Source organism: Pecten maximus, chromosome 11, assembly GCF_902652985.1.
Source record: "Pecten maximus chromosome 11, xPecMax1.1, whole genome shotgun sequence".
NCBI classification, from domain to species: domain Eukaryota; kingdom Metazoa; phylum Mollusca; class Bivalvia; order Pectinida; family Pectinidae; genus Pecten; species Pecten maximus.
Window position 1 is genome coordinate 16,529,733 of NC_047025.1, and position 22,569 is coordinate 16,552,301.

Sequence of the window (22,569 nt, forward strand, 5' to 3'; positions counted from 1 at the left end):
GTAATCTTTATAGTTGGTGAACAGACATCGCCGTTAAAGTAACAATAGAATGATAAATTATATGCTTATATCAGATTGTAATTTCATATCACGAAACACTACATATTAACGGGCGTGAAAGCTTTATTTACATTAAAATCAACTCACTTCACTCTCCACATGGAAATATCGCCGACGTCATTCGTGAATTTAAAGTCATTTTGAGATCAGAATTCGCGAAATTATGTATTCGCGAATAAGTCGAATGGGGCAAGTTCGCGAAATTAAGTACTCGCGAAATATAAATGATTTACAGTAATATGTGATATCTATGCATTTCAATACAACCATTTAAAGTGAATTAATGCATGTATAATTGTGTTAAGATATAAAGCAAATACATTAGCACATCAACAGAATATCCTTATGGTAAATGGATAATTATGACTTATTTGCCCATCAAAAAACACAGAAAATTAAATTGCCATGCCAACAGGTCAGTGACATGCAAATAAGGAAGATCAGAGGTCACTTACATAGGATAGGTAGCATAGGGACCTGACATCAGTTTTATGTAAAAAAAAAAAAAAATGGAAAATGAAACTGATTTTACTTTTAATAAATGCATCATTCAAAGTTACAGTACTGGAACCAAATATCTAATAGTGATATGTTACAAAATCGCACAGCAAGTGTACAAATATACAAGTGAATTAAGTATAAAAATAAATAGCATCTTATTTCAGCATAACAATTTAACATTCTCAAAACAGTTTGCATATACATAACACATATTATTTAACCAACACAATATTTCATTGTGGTATTTTTACACAATAACTTGACAAACTTTGAAATATATTGATAATTGATAGTGATACAGTATGGACTGGATAAGCTAAATAATCTTTTCTACAAATTATATATAAAATTCTATGCATTCTCCCCTTGGTGTTCAATCATATCTCCAAACTCTGCATCAACAGTCTTAAAACACTCATTCCGTTAGCAATACTTCGTCAATAACTTTTCATTGAACATCTCGTGTCCAATGAAACTGATCAGAAATTCTGTTACTAAATATAAAAGTTCACATTAAGAAATACTGTCATACCATTTTAAATTATTTAGATAAATGTACTCTTTTTACATATACTGTAATATGCATCTTGGGTATCTATTTCCTAAATATTGTCCACCTAGCAATTGCAAGTCTAAACAGTTTTAACATGTTTAGGTGCATCAGGAGAATATCAAAATACATTAAGTGCTCTCACTTACAAGAGACTAATTATTAAACGTATGACACCAATATCTAAAGGTCGTCCGAAACCCGTCATTTGTACAATTTCAAATTCCTACCCCAAGGTGATGCTACCAGTAAAATATGAGAGATATCCATTGTTTGGTTCCAGAGAAGAAGTCAATTATATGAATATAGCCCTATTGACCACATTTTGCCCCGCCCCTCAGGCCCTTGAGGGGGTCAGTCCCATCATTTGTACAATTTTGAATCCCCACCCCCTAGTGATGCTACCAGGCAAATATGAGCGACAGGCATTGCTCGGTTTCAGAGAAGAAGTTGATTATATCAATATAGCCAAATTGACCACAACCGGCCCCACCCCTCAGGCCCCTGGGGGGTCAGCCCCATCATTTGTACAATTTTGAATCCCCATCCCATAATGATGCTACCAGGCAAATATGAGCGATAGCCATTGCTTGGTTTCAGAGAAGAAGTCGTTTATATCAATATAGCCAGATTGACCACATTTGGCCCCGCCCCTCAGGCCCCTGGGGGGTCAGCCCCATCATTTGTACAATTTTGAATCCCCACCCCATAGTGATGCTACCAGGCAAATATGAGTGATAGCCATTGCTTGGTTTCAGAGAAGTCGTTTATATCAATAGCGCCAAAATGACCACTTTTGACCCCGCCCCAGAGGCCCCCAGGGGGTCAGCCCCATTATTTGTACAATTTTGAGTCCCCTACCCATAGGGATGCTTCTGACCAAATTTGTTCAAATTCCGATCAGCGGTTATGAAGAAGAAGTCAAATAAGTCAATTGTTGACGGACGGACGCCACAGTATGGCATAAGCTCACCTTGGTCCTTCGGACCAGGACCAGGTGAGCTAAAAATTCATGCAGATACCTACCAAAAGTGTTTGCTTTTCAGGTCCAAAGTTCAAGGTCACTTTTACTAACAATAGAAAATTCATTTCCTTGTGATAACTTGAGTTTCACTGGGCTTGTCAAACCAAATTTCATGCAGATCTTCCTTACCAAAAGTGTTTGCTTTGGATAGCTTTTAAAGTCCGAAGGTTGAAGGTCAAGGTCACTATTATTAAAAATAGAAAATTTGTTTCCTTGTGATAACTCAAGCTCCCTTGGGCCGGTCAAACTCAAACTTCAGGAGGTGCTCATATACCAAAGTGCCTGTTCTGTATAGCTGACGACCAATACTTGAGTGATGCTGGGCTGCTTACTTTTAACATTATTTCTTGAAGTTAGAAATGTATCGATCTCTTCGTAATCACCCAACTTGCTGGACAGGTGATGCATACTTCTGTGGAATTATTATTTACTAGTATCCCATGCTTAAGTAATGTGTGATCTGGAACAGTATACACATTGTAATTAAAATTACAATAAAAAGAAGGTCAAGGAAGAGACTTCATAATAGTTTATTTGATATATTGTTTCAAAAAGTCATTTAATACAAGGGTATTATCTTTTCTTAAAATCATCAGTTCACATCCATGCTTTCTAAGGAAAACAAACACTGAATTCTTTCAATGAAACAACATTTTGGAACACAAAATTGATTGAAAACTTTTCACTTTTTAAACATCAAAACATTCTAAGAGAAACCAGTGCATTCTATTTTGCATGACAAATCTTTGAGACTAAACAATTCTATATTGTGTGTTGCACTAGACAATGTGAATACCATTCTAATATGCTAGAACCTGCTTCTATATTGTAAGATATTCTCACTCCATGGCAAACTATCATAGCATATGAGAACATCGGTGCTACATATACTGAAAGTTGAAGCAATTTAATACACAAGCATAGAATACACATTTAGTAAGTATTGTGCATTTCATAAAATTTGTGTCCATTCAAATTAAGGCATATGACAAACAGACGGAATTTCTGGACAACTTTGTATAGTGTAAATGTATTAAGTATGCTAGAACAATTGATGTGTGAATGAATGTCACATCAATGTCATATAAGAATGTCCAAATACAGTGGTATACATAAAACCTACCTTTATATATATATATATATCTTATAATTCATATACATCCATGTATACATGTATATATGTAGTGTTTCAATGAAAATTCCTAACTAACATTTTGACCAGGACAAGTTTGTAAATGTTTGGAATGAACTGGTGTTGCTGGGGATAGGTGTACCAGATGTTCTCTTGTAAAACCAACAGCATTTGATGCCTGATGTTAGTTAACAGTAGCTGAACTGGTTTGTTTACTAGGAAATCTGATAACTAATCAATTGTTAACAGAGTCTTTCCTGGCAGCTGTAAGTTATCTAATTAAACTTCACCCATTGGAGTCACTGTTACTTATTCCACCTAGTTTGATATTAAGTTAATGTAATATTTGATATCTATGCATTTCAATACAACCATTTAAAGTGAATTAATGCATGTATAATTGTGTTAAGATATAAAGCAAATACATTAGCACATCAACAGAATATCCTTATGGTAAATGGATAATTATGACTTATTTGCCCATCAAAAAACACAGAAAATTGAATTGCCATGCCAACAGGTCAGTGACATGTAAATAAGGAAGATCAGAGGTCACTTACATAGGATAGGTAGCATAGGGACCTGACATCAGTTTTATGTAAAAAAAAAATGGAAAATGAAACTGATTTTACTTTTAATAAATGCATCATTCAAAGTTACAGTACTGGAACCAAATATCTAATAGTGATATGTTACAAAATCGCACAGCAAGTGTACAAATATACAAGTGAATGAAGTATAAAAATAAATAGCATCTTATTTCAGCATAACAATTTAACATTCTCAAAACAGTTTGCATATACATAACACATATTATTTAACCAACACAATATTTCATTGTGGTATTTTTACACAATAACTTGACAGACAAACTTTGAAATATATTGATAATTGATAGTGATACAGTATGGACTGGATAAGCTAAATAATCTTTTCTACAAATTATATATAAAATTCTATGTATTCTCCCCTTGGTGTTCAATCATATCTCCAAACTCTGCATCAACAGTCTTAAAAAACTCATTCTGTTAGCAATACTTCGTCAATAACTTTTCATTGAACATCTCGTGTCCAATGAAACTGATCAGAAATTCTGTCTACTAAATATAAAAGTTCACATTGAGAAATACTGTCATACCATGTTGAAATTATTTAGATAAATGTACTCTTTTTATATGTACTGTAACATGCATCTTGGGTATCTATTTCCTAAATATTGTCCACCTAGCAATTGCAAGTCTAAACAGTTTTAACATGTTTAGGTGCATCAGGAGAATATCAAAATACATTAAGTGCTCTCACTTACAAGAGACTAATTAAACATATGACACCAATATCTAAAGGTTGGTAATACCTATTTTGATTTCAGTAAATACTTCTGATTTCTTTGGTAAAGATGAAACAGCCATTGTACATCGTGTTTAAGGAGCTTGTAATAAACTATAGGATGCTGAAGTTACTGGAATGTTAAATATATGTGGTTATATTAGTCCTTGATAACATACGGAATGTGACAGAGAATTTCGTGACCAGGTTTCTTTAAAAAATGTAGGCATATATAGGTGAAGGGACAAAAAGGCACGTGTTTGTGACCATACCAACTACACTATTTTCTGAGATCCATCATTTGTGTTTATCGTTTATCTATACCCTCATACTGTATTTATATGCAGAACAGCCCAACCCAGCGAGCAACATAATACAGCTACATGTACAAGTAATGCAAAGCAGGGATAAATGTGTAATAATGGTTTTAAAGAAATGCGGCAAAAAATAAATGATTGGGTTACACGTACAAAACTTTACAAATGACCATGTTTGACCATTCACCTGTCTTATATAAAACTCCTGATAATAAATAAGTAGATATGATTATTTACAGCTTGAGAAAACCTAATACCAAGTAATGGAAAAAGCAAATATGAAACATATTCAAAATAATAAGAACCAGAGAAAAAAATAAGGAACATTCACACTTAAGGCTGAGGATCTGTGGAATTTGAGTAAATATGACAGCAATCCATTGGATATATGGATAGGAACTCTCTAAAAAGTATGAAACATACAGGTTCATAATGTACTAATCCAGTATTGGAACTTCATGACAAGCATTTTACAAGAAAACAATATCAACATAAAATGACATTAATCTGGTTAATCACCATGAGAGCAAAACACAAAGACATCAGAAAATCTGTTCGTATATCTTTGTCAGTTTCAGGGTATTGGTAATTATTTCTGAACATAGAAAATTAAATTTCCATACACTCAAGTATATGTACCTTTAAATAATGTGCCAAAAACCAAGGCTGAGAGTCACAACTAAGCATGCCCTTATGAAGAAAAACAAGTCTGGTCACAGTATCCATTATGGTTATATCTAAAGGACAGATACTACTTTATAAAACATTGTCTTTATTGACTTTGTCTTTCAAGGAAATCATATAAAATGCCCGTATATTGTTTTCTTATTGTTATTTCTAACCTTAACTATACCTGAAGAAATCATAAATGCCAATCACTTTTGCCCTTTCATTGAATTCTGCATGAATATTGTTCATATGTGATACATATCATTGTACAGCAGACAATTTCGGTATGTGGGAACCCATCATCAATACATGTCCAGCTTATATAAAATGAGCTATGTTAAAGCAGATATCTGAACACACATCAAGTTCATACCTAATTACATTATACACATCCTATAATGTGTTTGCAATCAGGTCATACAGATACTGGTGATGACACTTTCACTGACACTTTCACAAAAACAGTACCACTTGTAAGGCACACCTCACCCTACTCACTCTCTTAAAACATAAATACGGGTCCCCTAATAAAAGTATTATGTTTCACACCAAATATTTATAAAATCGGGTCACACGTCACCTCAAAAACGACAGAGATATATCACAACATGTTTAGGCCTCATTGTCTTCACATGAAATACAAATTTGTCATTCAACATATTGCACATCAAATCATATCAATGGTCTGATTTCAATATTTATGTTACAAGAGTGATATTCAACATAGTACAAATTGCCATCTTTCATTTTATCTTAAAGACAAATGTGCATCAGCATCTCATAAAATGAGTTGAATTGTGTTGTATACAATTGCAAGTGAGTTAAGTTGCAATTTGAACAATATGAAATGTTCATTATGAAGACGAATTTGGTAAAAATACTAATAAAACTACTATCTATTTACATGGTACAAACAAAATATCAGAGCTCTTTGAGACCATGAAATTAACTACCAATTTGAAACTGAATGCAAATTATTATTTTATACTGCAGGATTTGGCGTGTTTAAAAAACTACCAATTTGAAACTGAATGCAAATTATTATTTTATACTGCAGGATTTGGCGTGTTTAAAAAAAAATCAATCCATACATACCATTCTCCCTCTACATATCACTCTATATCTTATGTACAGGAAGTTAAAGCTCCTTACACCCTTTACAACAAAACAAAGTCAAATGACTAGATCTGAATCAAAACGCCAGAAAAATTTCACCTGACTAGTTCAGTATTGTATTAACAATTTAACAAATATAAAAAAAAAATGAAAAAAAAAGGCAAATTAAAAAAAAATTAAAACCAGCGAGAGAATAAATCACTTAGCTGAATGGTTTAGTTTATACAGCAGCAAACAACATTAATGTCAGAACAGATATGGTCTGATGCATCAATACATGTTCTATGTACATGTATCATAGTGTGGATCCTAAAAATATTTGTGCATCACTGAACTCCAGATAGCACATGCTGATCCACATTTTATTTTAAAATTCATATTAAACAACACTGATAATTTTTTAATTGATATTTTACTTCATGAGAAATTTATTTACATTCACATTTTATATCTTCCTTTTTTCATTTGTTACCCGTATTCATTTCCAAATTGGAGAATTACAGATAATTTAAGCTTTCCACATATTTATTTTTAGTCCATTTGTATTCAGCTTTTGTGCTTGCAAAATAATGAAAAAAACACTCCTACAGACTTTCGATTGTTTGCTGGGTATTCATTTATGCATGGGGCTGTGAAGTGCATGTATATAGATTGTGAAGAATGTATTAAGACTTTAAGGATAAATGAGTAAGACATTCATTTAAAAACTAATTTTAACAACTTACAATAGTTGCCGCCACACCAAACCATATATAGTATAAGTTGTACCTATAGATTGATACAGGCATACATATACATGTTTATACATCCTTAAGGTTTTGAGTGGGAAAGGAGTTAAAGACTACAAAGGATTATGGTTAACTACTGTAGAATTTGGCGGCACGAGAAGGCAGGTTCCTGTACAGGAACACCTGTACAAATATAGAGATATCTATAGACACTTGTAGCATGCCACATATCCAGAACTGGGGAGGTGCCTCTCGTAGGATAAAGTAACCAGTCTTAAACACATCTCCACAAGTCCAAAACCCCACCATCTTCTTACTGAAAAAAAGAATGAAAAATATACTAGGTTTTATACAACCATTCAAGATTTAAGAATGTTTTGAGAGGCATCATCAATCAATTTGGGAAACTGAAGTTCCAGGAGGAGGACAAATTCTATAAAATTCCACAAATGAAATGACAGAATTTGACTATAATTATCTTTGCTCTGAATAACTGAATATGGGAAATAAATCACATGTACCTGTATTGAGACACTATTAGTATATCTTACTTTCACACAAAATAAAATAACTGTAAAATGACCTTCAATTACCTTATTTCTGTGTAATATAAACTGACTTACCTCATTCCTTGAGTCGACTTGTTTTTGAAATTCCTGTAAAACTGTGGTGCACCTAATAACGCCTCAGCAAACACAGCTAGAAATCCTATAAGTTCTACATAGATAATGTTGTTTAGGAGGAGGAATGTCAGCAGGGCCATCACAGCAGTGAACAGAGTGATAAACTGGATGTAACTCTTGTAGTCTGTCCACTGCCAAAAATGGTTATGGTCAAAATCTACAAAAAAAAGAGGTGTGATTTAATTATAATTACACGTAAAACAATGAAGCAGTGAACAATGTCAGCATACTGAGCAAAAATCTGGAATTATCATTGGTAAGTTAGTCAATTAATGATATTAATATTTAGTAGAACATATATTGTACATCAATTAACGAAACAGGCTGAAATTATAACATGCATGTTTTACAGTAAATTTTCTGTAGTTCAATATGTTAAGAAAAGTTTCAAATTAACTGTTATTTTAAAATTGCTTGCATAGTTTTTTTTATCAAAAACTGAATTAATTAATACAATTTTATACTCTAACTTACATTTTATTAAAAATTCTTGTAACTTACTTCTGTAAAATAATTTCTCTCAAATGCAAGATTACATGATCCTACATCAACAGTAATACAAGCAGTAAGCTAGCATACAAGTACAAGTTAAAACGGATATATCTCCAACAAATTAATCTTTTTCTACCATGGAAAGAAATAACTGTAAATCTATAATAATTTGAATTCAAGACTTGCAAGGGACAAAATCAAGGTGGAATATACCGATTTTTCTGGTTTCACTCTGAAACATCTCAAAATTACATTGTAACTTCTTTGTGATAATAATGTCGTAAGTTCCTTATCACTGTGACAACTGTTTTATATCATTTGTTTTATCACAAGACACATGCATCGATTGACCTTGTTTGAAGGATTTCCTTGTCAGATGGTTTAGGAATATCTGTATACCGTATCTGCTTCTCTAAATTAAATATACAGCAGTATTTTCATACATGTATGCATTTAAATATATATATGTAGCTGTATGCTTCACAAAAAATTCTTAGAAACTAAAGTAAGATAAGGTTTATTTATAAGTATAATCAAATGGACAAGCAGGGTAAAACATATTACTAATGTACAGCACAGTCCATCACAAACAACCAATTTTTGTTAAAAATGGGAATCATGCATGGTAGGTCTTAGGTATATCACTGCACTGTGATTTCTGTTTATAAAACACCATGCTCAAAATAACAACATAACTTGCTCTGTCATGCAAGGATGTGGTTCCGGTTGTTTCTCAACCTCAAGCTTTTGTGACCTGGAAGCAGATTTAATGCTCCCAACTCATAAGAACTGTTCAGTGATATGTACGCCAAGATGTGAAATATCCAGCATCTTTCCTTATTAGTAATCTTCAATGCTGATCTGTCACACAGCATGTCATGTGATTTCACCTTCTGATATTGTAAAATATTAATCATGACAATAATTGGCACTGGTTACATTTCTTATCCATGAATTGATTATACCAAAATTACTCTTTTTTCATGCATATAGATATGCATATCCATGCAATAAAATGAATAATACTTTACACATAGTGCCTGTGTCACAGCATTCCAAGCTACTATTCTATTTATATTCTCATTTACCTAACCCAATTAATTAAGCTATAAAGTCTAAAAAATACCAGATACTCCTAAGCTACGGTATTATAAAACTTGATTTTGAAAATAAAATTGATGTTTACATCTAAAATTTGGAGATATTAATTAATTGGTAATTGCGGAATATCTACAATGTAAGGCAAAAAACAAAAGTACAGAAAAACCAAAAATAAAAGCAACACCAGGCAAACAATCATTACAACATTAAAATTCAACTGAACTGTTGTTGACACTAGCTCTACAAAGGAGTCTGTTCAGGGATGGGGTCTGTGTATAAATATAGGGGGTCAGGACTCAATCCTATCTAAACCAAAACCACAAGACACATGTAGATTGAGAATCTAACATTTTGTGAAAACCCAAATCAAATTCACTTTTAGGTACTGGTTTAATCTGAATTAAAATATAGTTAACAAAAAAACGGTCACCTGTTAATTGAAATGAATTAACTGTCATTACCTGGATCCTATGTCCCTCGACATGAATCAATGGTTTTATCAGATTGTTTTCTTACTAGTATTTGATTAAAACCTTGGGACCTTCAAACAAATGTACAGTGTTGATTTCCTGACAAATAATAGACTCTTTTATTAAAAGTAGTATTCCTTTTGTATCAAAAACCAGCATTTTCTATTTGACGAAAAAACCTGTATTTTCCTATTTAACCCCAAAAAAGTATTTTCCTATTCTACCAAAAAACAGCATTTTCCAATTAAATCAAAACTTTTTCAAAATAACATAAAAAATTGTTGCTGTTATTTTTATGAAATACATACAATGTTTTTCTGTAACACTCAGTTATAGAATTCAGAATATTGTTCTAAACAATGTTCTGAATAATAATACTTACTTCTAACTTTAAGTTTTAAGTCAATAAAATGATTTTCTGATAACAAAAATTTATTTTTCACATGTGAAAATTTCCACATTTTGACTGAATAAATAGATTACATGTATTTGAAATGTTGAATTTTGTTTCTACCACAATAGGTTGGTGCAGTTATTTCAACTCCAAGGCCTTATTAATCATTACCACTGTAATACCATATGTGGAATAAACTAAAAAGCAATTACAGCATTTTGATTGGCTGACACAGTAAATTCCACACATTTCTGAAACTATCAGTTTTGCATATTAATAACCAAAGCGACCTTTTGCTTATTCACACACCAAATAATATCATAAATGAAACACACAGGGTCAATTCAGACTCAGAGTAGCTTTTTTATTGTGGCAGAAACAAGTCACACAAACTTGTGGTTACTGCATATGACGTACATCTCTTTAATTTTTGTTGATTTTTTTTGGTAAGTTACAAAAACATTAGCTCAACTTTTGAAAAATAATTAACTTGCGCAAAACAAAAAAAACCATGGTACAATATCCAACAACCACTCGTTGCATAACCTCTCTTTATATATCAGCTTATGTTGAGATAGTACCAGTATCCCTAAATATATTTACACCGATTCCATAGCTAATTATAATTTGGTATAATATGAACATCTGTAGTGTGGGAAGAACAGTATTCATTTTCTTTTGCAGTTGGGGTGAGAATAATCCACAAATAATTGTATTTAAAGCATATGTATAACATAGGTCAATTAGAATTGTAGACCTGGTAATTTGATACACAAATTATAAATAGCATACATAATGCAGGTCACTTCCAATATTTTGTTTAACTGTGTACATTGTAGAAATAAAACATAAATAACTACAATAATTTCATGAAAGTAAAAAGTGAAATAATTAATTCCGTTTCCCCATCATCAACATAAACAGGCCAACACTTAACACAATCTCACAGTGCTATAACTACTGTTTTAATTAAGAAGCAGAGAAATGAAGGTTACGGTCAGTGCAGATAAAAATTGGATGATGGTAGAAAACTAGACTACATACCGAAGAAGGTAGACCTGCCCACATCCTTCCCTAATTTGGGGTAGGACCGGGAGGTATCTGTGTCCCCATTTTGGTGAGGATGATTCTGAGAATCTGTCACGAACACAGCAAACAACAGACTGACAATGAGTTATATGTGTATTTAGGGTTACTGGTGTGCTGGTGTGTGTTGTTAAGGGGAGATAACTCTGGTCAGTGACTCAGTGGCATGTCAGTCAATATCAGTACCATGTGTTAGTTTGATGAAAATGAAGTTGTGACACACATGGTCACAATGTAAGTTTACAACCACAGGTAACAACAGGAAAGATTTCACTGTAGAGAAATCTTGTTATTACATCATCAATACACATTGTTTTAATTTGTTGGCATTTTTCCTGAAACATCATCTGCAGAAAAAAAAAATTCCTCTGAAAAATTGTGTAACAATGAGATATTTTGAGAACGTCGTAACTACACACACCAATTTTCAGTAACACTGCTGAGTAATTACATAATTGCCAAATATTTAACATCAATCCTGATCCAAACTATTACAATTCAAATACCCTGGTATATTCCTTCATGTATAACAGTTTTCTACATCAAAATGAAAACAGAAGACTTGCAACAGCTGTAAAGTGTATCCCCCAAATACACTATAAAACCTAAAGGTATAAATACTGTAATATTTTACCACACATCCCAGGACTTCACCATGCACTACAACACACAATCCTCCATAGAACGTAACATACAGGAAAGACATGTACACCAAACAGGAAGCACAATAATTGGAAAATCTTGTAAGAAACACATTTAGGTAAACTAAATCAAACATCCAAATAGAAATACACTGTAATTTATCTTGCACAACTAAGAACTTATAGTAATGCCTGCCTGGTTTAATAATGTATTTGTCATGATTGTGCTGGGTGATATGTTTATTTGTGAACTATAAATAAATAAATCTTTAACTTCCTATATGTAGATTTTCAAACTCATTAAAACTGCTTTGTTCCATTTAGTTGTTTTCTTCATTTGCAGAGGAAGGCTGTGCCAACTTACAAACACATCAAGCATTGAAAACATGATTGTTGACTTCAGTAAAATGAGATCAAATCTTGTTTTCCCCAAATATAGTTAATATTATATATGTATCTCAATCATTTGGGTATTTAAAGTTTTCAATGTACATGTATTAGATTGTTGACCCTTTTTGACACCAGGGTCTCAGAGCCCTTGTTATCATTTCCCTTAGTTCAACTCTGTTACATACACTGATAATGATATGGACATAGAGGGCTTTAGCTTGCATCTATTACAAGTATGTATCATATTAATATACCACCCTCCACAATTATAAACTTTCATGTTATAATCAGAAGTTTCTGTATATTGAATATGTCCAAGTGGAAAGTCATATTTTTCTGTCCAGATGCAGATCTAATGTAGCTGGCCGTTTTTTGTAAAGCTCTGAAACATATACTAGTATCATATTTACTCAATGACATAACTAGTGAACAGTTTTCTTAGCCAGTTTTACACAATAATAGTGGAAACATTGCATTAAGTGTGCCATACATTTTGGCACAAAGATTTCTATTTGAGAGTCACTAATAAGAATGGTGATTAAGATACCATTACATTCTGTTTTTACACAGCTATTGTACTTACAAATGTCCAACAGGAAATGCCATGGGAATCCTGTAGATTACTTGTACAAGATTCACTTGTATGTATACAAATATTTATTACTTGTATTTTACCTTTGTTAAAATCATATGCCAATCGTCATTGTGTCATTCCTGTGAATGTATATTGTATTCAAGGGAAACCACTGAATATCCTCTATAATTTATATATGGGAACTGCATCCGAGGTTAATAGCATCTAGTATGTGAGTGGCATAATATGAATCAATGTTATCCTCTACTCTTACCCATCCACCTATACCAATTCATACATACTCCACATACAAATTGTATACATAAAGATGGGTATATCATCCTAAAAATTACAGGCTAAAGTAAAACTAGTGTCATCAACTGATGGTTCTTACCAGTAAATTTATGTTGTTTTGACATCACAATTTCTGATTTGTTTTTCATCTGTACACACAAGCGCACCATCATCATCATTGTGAAGACCATGATAATACTTTGGGCCAGAAGAGGTAATTCAAAGTGCTTTCCAAACCTAAAAAACAATACATATTAAAACAAAATAAGAATCTTGTTAAAATTACATGATTTCTAATTAATGATTGTTTGGTCATTTTCACATGAAATCCTTTGACTTTTCACATTACAAAAACAAGAGTACTGCAGGGCAGAATAGTATCAACTCTTCCAATGCATTATTCTAAAAACCAACGCCTATGCGTATAAGTAGGATTTTTTTTTTACTTTTTGTAACAGAAAAAGGGAGACAATGGTGCATATGTTCTGGGAATGCGAGGAGGTCAAGAAAATTCAGGCTTGTTTTTGTAAGATGAACTAACAATTACATTGCCGATTAATAAAGAAACATTTTTATTTGGAATGGTAAAAAATACAGGCATTTATAATCATGTTGATAATGAAATCGTTCTTCTAAATAAGTCTTATATCTACAGAACCAGAACTATACACATTACTCTCTCTGTTATGCCTCTAGTAAATGTGATAAAAGATAACTATATGTGGTTCAAAAATGTATTACATATGGTAAAGGTGACCCATGTCTACAATTTTTTGAAAAAGACTGGAAGAAATGGATCAAACTTATAGATATTGACTAAAACTAGACGTGACTGATTACAAATTCTTCATCTTTTTCATCAACTATTGAAATTTTAATTATTCAGTAACTATCTTGTGATTTCACCTAAATTAACTCAGTTTAGATTTCCTTCCATGATATGCTAGTTCTGTTAGCTGCCCTTATCTTTCCTTCTCTTTTTTCCCACTTCTGTCCTATCATCAGCTTCTCGTTCTTTCTTTTTCTCCTCTTTCCCTCCTTATAGCAATACAGTATTATATAAAAGAGAGATGTGACTATATGAAAGACAAATCTCAGGACTTTTTCTCACTGGTTTGGGAAGGGTCCTTTTTGTCTCATTTTGGGAAGAAAATTGGTGCATTGGGAAAGATTTTTTCAGGAGTAAATTGCAAATTTGGGGAATTTGGGTTCAAACTGAAATAATTCGAACTGGGAATGGGGCAAATCAACGGCCCCAGAAAGCGCCCTGAATCTGGTGTAAATGGGTTAGTATTTACTAAACACTGACACGTCAGAAAGGGCCCCGCTATGTGTCTGACCCTTCAGGGTAAATGTAATAATTATTGTCAGTGTTTTTCCTGCCTATATAACTGGGTGCGCCAAACGACCCCATTCTCAATGCGTTTTAGCCTGATTTTTTCCCAAAATCAACTCGAAAATTCCAAATAACATTTGTATGACGACTTTTCACAATCAATGAAAAAATTCCCAGTTTCGTTTTTAGGAATACACTGTGCACTGTAAAAATACCCAGGAAAAACACTGATTGTAATATACTGACATGAAACTATTAGATATATGTTTTTGATTAACCTTTGCTATTGTTTCATTAATGTTAGCATTAATAGGGCCACTGACAATACTGCTTATTATTATTGTATGGAAAAGCTAGCTAAAAGAATTCTACAAGCATTACACTTTTCAAATTTGTTTCAAATCTAATATCAAGGAGCACACTAACTGATATAAACTCAATGCAGTTATTCTAATAAGGTAAACTTGAGAGGGTTTTCTGAAAAACAAAACATACCAAATGTGAAGAAAAGGGGAGAAAAAAAAGGATTTTTTAAAATATTTTAATAATGTCCTTTTTTTGTCATTTGAGGTATAAGAAATCCAATCAACTTTGGTCGCTTGACACCAACTTACCTTCATAATGTCATAACAAAATCTTTAATACCATTTAAAAAATGTCAATCCGACCTTAACATATGACCCATTGACTTTGAACTTTGGTCAGTTGATACCTTGTTTGATTGTGACCAACTTAAGATTTACCATTTAAAAAATGTCAATCCGACCTTAACATATGACCCATTGACTTTGAACTTTGGTCAGTTGATATCTTGTTTGATTGTGACCAACTTTGCATAAGTCATAAATTATGCTAATGGAAGACTGTAATAGTATTGTATATGTATGTGTGTATTGTGGTTTTATGTCAATATGTAAAATGTTACATCATCGAAAATCGGCTTCCCTCAATACCTGTATGTACCAATTTTCCCCGCAATCAGAAGCCTCTGTTTCATTCCCATGACAACACAGGTTTTGGAAAGGTGAACCATTGTTCCCTCAAAACCCCTATATACCAATTCTCTCACCAAAATCGAACAATAACTAAATTTTGACCAATCAGAAACCTCCATTTGTTACCATGGCAACAGACGGTTTCGTAAGTGGTACCATTGTGTTTGGCTTCCCTAAATACCACTATGTACCAATTTTCACCGAAATCGAACAATATCGAAATTTCAACCAATCAGAAACCTCCATTTGTTACCATGGTAACAGACGGTTTCATAAGTGGTACCATTGTGTTTGGCTTCCCTAAATACCACTATGTACCAATTTTCACCGAAATCGAACAATATCGAAATTTCAACCAATCAGAAACTTCCATTTGTTACCATGGCAACAGACGATTTTGTAAGTGGTACCATTGTGTTTGGCTTCCCTAAATACCACTATGTACCAATTTTCACCGAAATCCTCCAACTCTTGTCAATAATTTGACGCAAAAGAAAAAAACGGACAGACAGACAACCTGATTACTATAGGGCACCGCATCTTTGATGCGGGGCCCTAATAAACAATTCTGCAATCTGCTATAACTAATGTTTCAAATTTATATAAAAGCATATCAAAAACAAGATCATTCATTGATAAGAAAATGTCAAAATTGTTTTGACTGCTAAAATCCAAAAGGGTCGATTACCTGGCATTTTGAAGCCGGCCCAGGATGACCTTGACCGTTGACCTTTGAACTTGTGACCATGAACTATGAGTTTGATCATTCTGTCAGTTAACTCTTGGTTTATTTCTTGACAACTTTGCATAATCGAATAGTGAACAGTTAAAAACAACAAAGATCCAGTATTTTCATGTTAATGTTAAAATCCAATATGGCCGCCTAACAGCCATTTTGAATTCGATTTGCATGAAATACTACACATCTGATTTAGGATGCATGAGGAATCATCAGTTCCAATTTGATACAAATCCTTCATCTCCTTCAATCATTTTTGTGCAGAAGAAAAAAAACGGACAGACGGACGGACGGACAACCTGATTACTATAGGGCACCCGCATCTCGATGCGGGGCCCTAATTACTTGATGTAAGTAAAGCAGTACTTTTTATCACCAAGACATGTTGTTATAAGATTCAACCGACAATTTCTTTTATGAATTTATGAAACACTTATAATAGCATGTAGGTTAGTAGTGCCGATATGTTCAGTATTACAAACGGAATTTAGCTCTTAAAAAATGTCGGCGTTTACCACCGATCGACGAAAATTATACTTCGAGTTATTCGATCATTTCAAATAGGATTTTTATTGTTGGGACCAAATTTTCACTTCGTATTATCCAAGTTCTTCGAGTTTTCCGAGTTCGAGTTTTCCGAGTTTTCTTTACTAAGATAAAGAGAGAATTCGGCCGGGACTGACGAGGTACTTCGAGTTAAGCGGGGTATTCGAGTTATCCGAGTTCGAGTTAACAAAGTTCCACTGTATATAGGAACTGCTTCTGAGGTTATAGCATCTAGTATGTGAGTGGCATAATATGAATGTTATCCTCTACTCTTACCCATCCACCTATACCAATTCATACATACTCTACATACAAATTGTATACATAAAGATGGGTATATCATCCTAAAAATTACAGGCTAAAGTAAAACTACTGTCATCAACTGATGGTTCTTACCAGTAAATTTATGTTGTTTTGACATCACAATTTCTGATTTGTTTTTCATCTGTACACACAAGCGCACCATCATCATCATTGTGAAGACCATGATAATACTTTGGGCCAGAAGAGGTAATTCAAAGTGCTTTCCAAACCTAAAAAACAATACATATTAAAAAAAATAAGAATCTTGTTAAAATTACATAATTTCTAATTAATGGTTGTTTGGACATTTTCACATGAAATCCTTTGACTTTTCACATTACAAAAACAAGAGTACTGCAGGGCAGAATAGTATCAACTCTTCCAATGCATTATTCTATAAACCAACTCCTATGTGTAAACTAACAATCCTAATAGTAATTTTTGTAATAGTAAATTGCAAATTTTGGGAATTTGACTTTAAACTGAAATCATTCCAATTTGGAATGGGGCCCATTAATGGCCCCAGAAAGCCCTCAGAAAAAGCCCTGAATCTGGTGTAAATGGGTTAGTATTTACTATGAATGCACTATTATTGTCACTGTATTGAAAAAAAAACTTTTGAAAATAAAATATAATATAAACAAGAGGCCCATGGGCCTTAACGGTCACCTGAGATTTGAAATATTTCAGTTAATTTAATTGACCATTTTTGGCCCCGCCCATAAGCCCCGAGGGGTCAGTCAGGGCCAACATGTGCATATTATCAAACTTTCATCCCATGCTGAAAGTGTTAACCAAGTTAGAATGAATTCCAATAGAAATCAAACAAATCAGTCAAAAATGTGATTTCCCTATATAAACTATAGCAAAATTTACCCCCTCCCCAGGTGTAAATGTGTGACCCCAGGGTCATGAAATTCACAATTTTAGTAAAGCACTTTAAGATGCTTCCAACTAAAAAGAGTATTTGATTCCACCTTATTTCCATCTTGAGAAGAAGATGTTTTAAATTTCAGTCAATTTGGCCCTTTTTAACCCCGCCCATTAGCCCCTGGGGGTCAGTCATGGCCAACATGTGTATACCATCAAACTGCCTTCACAAGGTGATAATGTTAACTAAGTTAGAATGAATTCCAATAGAATTCAAACAAATTATAGTAAAAAATGTGATTTCCCTATATAAACTATAGTAAAGTTTACCCCCTCCCAAGGGGCAAACTTGAGACCCCAGGGTCATGAAATTCACAATTTTATTAAAGCACCTTAAGACCCTTCTAACTATAAAGAATATTTGATTCCACCTTATTTTGGTCTTGAGAAGAAGATTTTTGAAATTTCAGTCAATTTGGCCCTTTTTAGCCCCGCCCATCAGCCCTTGGGGGTCAGTCAGGGCCAACATGTGCATGCCATCAAACTGTCATCCCATGCTGACAATGTTTACCAAATTAGAATGAATTCCAATAGAAATAAAACAAATAAAAGTCAAAAATGTGATTTCCCTATATAAACTATTGTAAAGTTTACCCCCTCCCTGGGGCAAACGTGAGACCCCAGGGTCATGAAATTTACAATTTTGGTAAAGCACCTTAAGACCCTTCCATCTACGAAGAGTGTTTGATTCCACCATATCTGAGAGTAGAGAAGAAGATTTTCGAAGTTTAAGTCAATTTGACCCTTTTTAGCCCCGCCCCTCAGGCCCCTGGGGGGTGGGGACCATATAATTTACAATTTTGGTTGACCTTTAGCCATAGAAGCTTCCTGCCAAATTTCATGGAATTTGGTTTTGGAGAAGAAGTCGAAAATGTAAATTGTTTACGGACGGACGACGCACGGACGACGGACAAAAGGGGATTAGAATAGGTCACTTGAGACTTTGTCTCAGGTGACCTAAAAATAATGCATTTTTGTATCAAAATAATACAAATATTGAAAAAAAGGAAGATTAATAGTGAAATAAGCAAAAGTCAATTACTTTTGCAAAAATAATTTGAAAAAACGTAGGAGTAGATCCCTTGACAAATAAAGTTTATGACAGACGAATGCTACACAGACACTATACTGTAATAATGAAAATATTCCAGGCCTGTAAAATTTGGTGGGATGCATGCATCTTTATGTCTAAATTAGTTTTCAACATACAAAAGTGTAATTTGGACCATTTTCATTAATCGAGGTCGAAACAGTTGAACCAGTTGTTCATTTATGGAAAAGGGAAAGAACTGGTGATTTTATGTTGTTTTCAGACGAGTCTTTGCAAGGCTTCAATGGCCTGTATTAACAACTGCAGGTCCGTCAAGATATATGCCTGAAATATAACATTTAAAAAACGAACCGGAACAGAATTGTAAATTTGTCATTAAATAAAACAGTATGAAACAACGAAATTTATCTATGCATTAATTTCAAACCTAGCTTTAAAATTATCACACAGGGCTGAAGAAGGCCACCAGATAGTGGTCGAAAGCTACCCGTGAGTGACATTGTAAAAGATTTCATTTATTATGTAAAATTATCATTTCAATAATGATTCAGCTTTTACAAACACATAACATTGGTTGAAATGACAAATGTTATCATTGAATATTGTAAATCTTAAAAACCGTTTTGTGTAGCTATGGGAGTCTTTAATTTTGCATGTAAATGCAACAGTTATGTCATATTGAAATTATACATTTTCTTTGGCAAGAATCTTGGCAATACTGACCAGAACATGATTCTCAGTATATTGGCTACAAGCAGTGTGAGACAGACGAATGTGGAGAACCCATCAGTATTCCCACTCCTCCTAATATCTCTGTATTGTGGAATGAATGGAACCACGCCACCAAACACCATAGCAGCTGCGGCTCCCCAGTTGATGATCCCCATAACAGAAAGCTCAGGCATGATTCCGGACAGATGGTTGGGCATACTGGCTACCACAGCCTGGAGCTGTGCAACTATAGGAGAGTCTGATGTTGACATCTCGCACCCAGCGTTTTCTCAGTAAGGGTTAAGATCTCGTCACGTTTCCAAATGATATGTCATTGCACTATCAAATTCTACAAGAAAAAAACAGAATCATTTCAGAGACTCCTACATTTGTCACAAGTGATGATGAATGCAGATGGTGTACATGAGATATTAATTGACATTAAAGTCTTAAAAAAGCACATTGGTTGATAAATGCATCCTTTCAAAAAATACCCGTTTGGAGGGCAAGACAGAGAAATCTCAATCCGAGTGGAAAGATTCTAAGTTGACAAACCGACAAAAACAAGAAGATTGAATTGCCTGCTTAGAGGGTGAACTTTACCCCCCCCCCCCCCCCCCCCCCCCACCCCCCCAACTTAATAAGACTATCTGAAACCGTTGTAAAGGTTGTTTTTTTCACTCTTTGTTATCGTAGTAGACTAACTTAAATTTAACATTATTTGGTTACTATAAACAACTTTTGTTTGTGCTGGTTTCGTTTTCGGACAATTTTCAGTGATTTTATAGAAACAGTAATCGGAAGCTACAGAATACAAATCAAGAAATTCGATACAATATTCAAGCCGAAGTGAAGGCCGAGTTGTGAACTTCAACTTGTGTACCATTTTGAAAGTGATCGAATATAAACAATAAAACAGTGTCCTGGCGAGTCGACGACAAAGAAAATCAATAAAAAATTATGTCATTCTTTCAAATATGACGTTCACTTGATTTTACGACTTCGGATAATCATACATTTTGGGAGTTCGAAGAGAACTTGGCGAATATTGTCGCTTGGTACGTGTTCGCCTACTTACTGAATACTGCAGCCACCGACAGTTTTTGAAGAGTTCTTACGTAAGGGAAGTTACTCTACATATCCTACGGATTGATTTCCCTCCCTTGTTTTAGGCGCGTGCTAGCATGGCAAAACTGGAATGCAAGAGTCATGATTTTAAAAAGTAGATAAAATTCCTTAATCGCAGTAACAATATGAGTTTATATTTTGCTTCCTAAAACTTTATATTCTATCTAATATTAATACACGAAAAACGTTACAATCACAAGCCAAAATATAACCCTACTTATATGACCTTGCAGCAAGTTATATTTTATTAGCATTTATTAGCATAAATAATGGACGCAGGCTTGTAGCCTCTATATCCATATCAATATCAATACATTGTATAATATAAATATTTCCTATGTAATTAATGGCTTTATATTAGTTCCTGTACATTCATGAATAAAAACGTTTATTTTTCCAATGATCATCTATCATTATTTCAAATTTTATGACAGAATCAGCATTGACAACAATTTGTGGCAAGCTATTCCATAAATCAATAACTCGGTTACTGAAAAAAATGTTTCCTTCCATCAAGACGACATCGCTTTTTGAATATTTTCTTATCGTGACCTCTGGTTCTACTCATCTTGTCCATTTGGAAAAAAAGTTTTTTGTTATTCTACTATCGTATATGTTATTTACTATCTTAAAAACGTTAACCATATCTCCTCTGGTCCTACGGTGCTGTAGCGTTGGGAGATTTAACCGTTGTAGCCGTTCCGGGTACGATATATTTTTAAGTCCAGGGATCAGTTTTGTTGCCCTTCTCTGCACATTTTCAATGAGTTCTATATCTTTTACTTTTGATGGATTCCAAACACTTGCAGCATACTCAAGGTGGGGTCTAACTAGAGCTTTAAATAGCATTTTGAACATGAGTTCGTCCAGATACACAAAAAATCTTCTTAACAGTCCAACTATACTTTATTGACAATTAACTGTATGTGCGTTTTGAAGTTTAAATCCTCATCTATGGTGACACCAATGTCCTTTTCGTTCTTGACATGTTCCAGTTGGATTCTTTCTCCTCCCGATCCTTCCATATAGTATTTTCGTTTTTGAGTTGCTTTAAGCGAAAGAACTTTACATTTATTAGGGTGGAATTTCAGTAGCCATTCGTCGGACCAATTTTGAAGATTATCCAAATCGTTCTGGAGTATTTTAACATCCTCGCTATTGCTTATTTGTCTGTATAATTTGGTATCATCAGCAAAGAGCGGCGATTGGGACACTGGTATTTCTGGTAGATCGTTGATATATACAACAAATAATATTGGGCCCAATATACTTCCCTGGGGGA

General features: G+C 33.6%; 1 protein-coding gene and 1 long non-coding RNA gene across 3 annotated transcripts; one reads left to right on the forward strand and one right to left on the reverse strand.

Annotated features, from left to right (window-relative positions):
* Nucleotides 1-318: 318 nt before the first annotated feature.
* Nucleotides 319-5,012, forward strand: LOC117337274. The gene is made up of 2 exons (XR_004534784.1): nt 319-1,300; nt 4,611-5,012. It is a non-coding gene; the product is annotated as an uncharacterized LOC117337274 (long non-coding RNA).
* LOC117337272 (solute carrier family 66 member 2-like) lies at nt 2,647-21,336 on the reverse strand. Of its 2 annotated transcripts, none has more exons than XM_033898168.1 (5): nt 21,238-21,336; nt 20,172-20,508; nt 17,561-17,697; nt 8,047-8,263; nt 2,647-7,739 (listed from the first exon to the last, which is right to left on the reverse strand). In XM_033898168.1, the coding sequence occupies exons 2-5, from the start codon at nt 20,429-20,431 to the stop codon at nt 7,553-7,555; spliced, it is 801 nt and encodes a 266-aa protein (XP_033754059.1). In that variant the 5' UTR covers nt 20,432-20,508; nt 21,238-21,336; the 3' UTR covers nt 2,647-7,552. The 2 variants fall into 2 exon arrangements, with proteins under 2 accessions (XP_033754059.1, XP_033754058.1); XM_033898167.1 differs by having other exon boundaries at nt 21,176-21,252.
* Nucleotides 21,337-22,569: the final 1,233 nt, after the last annotated feature.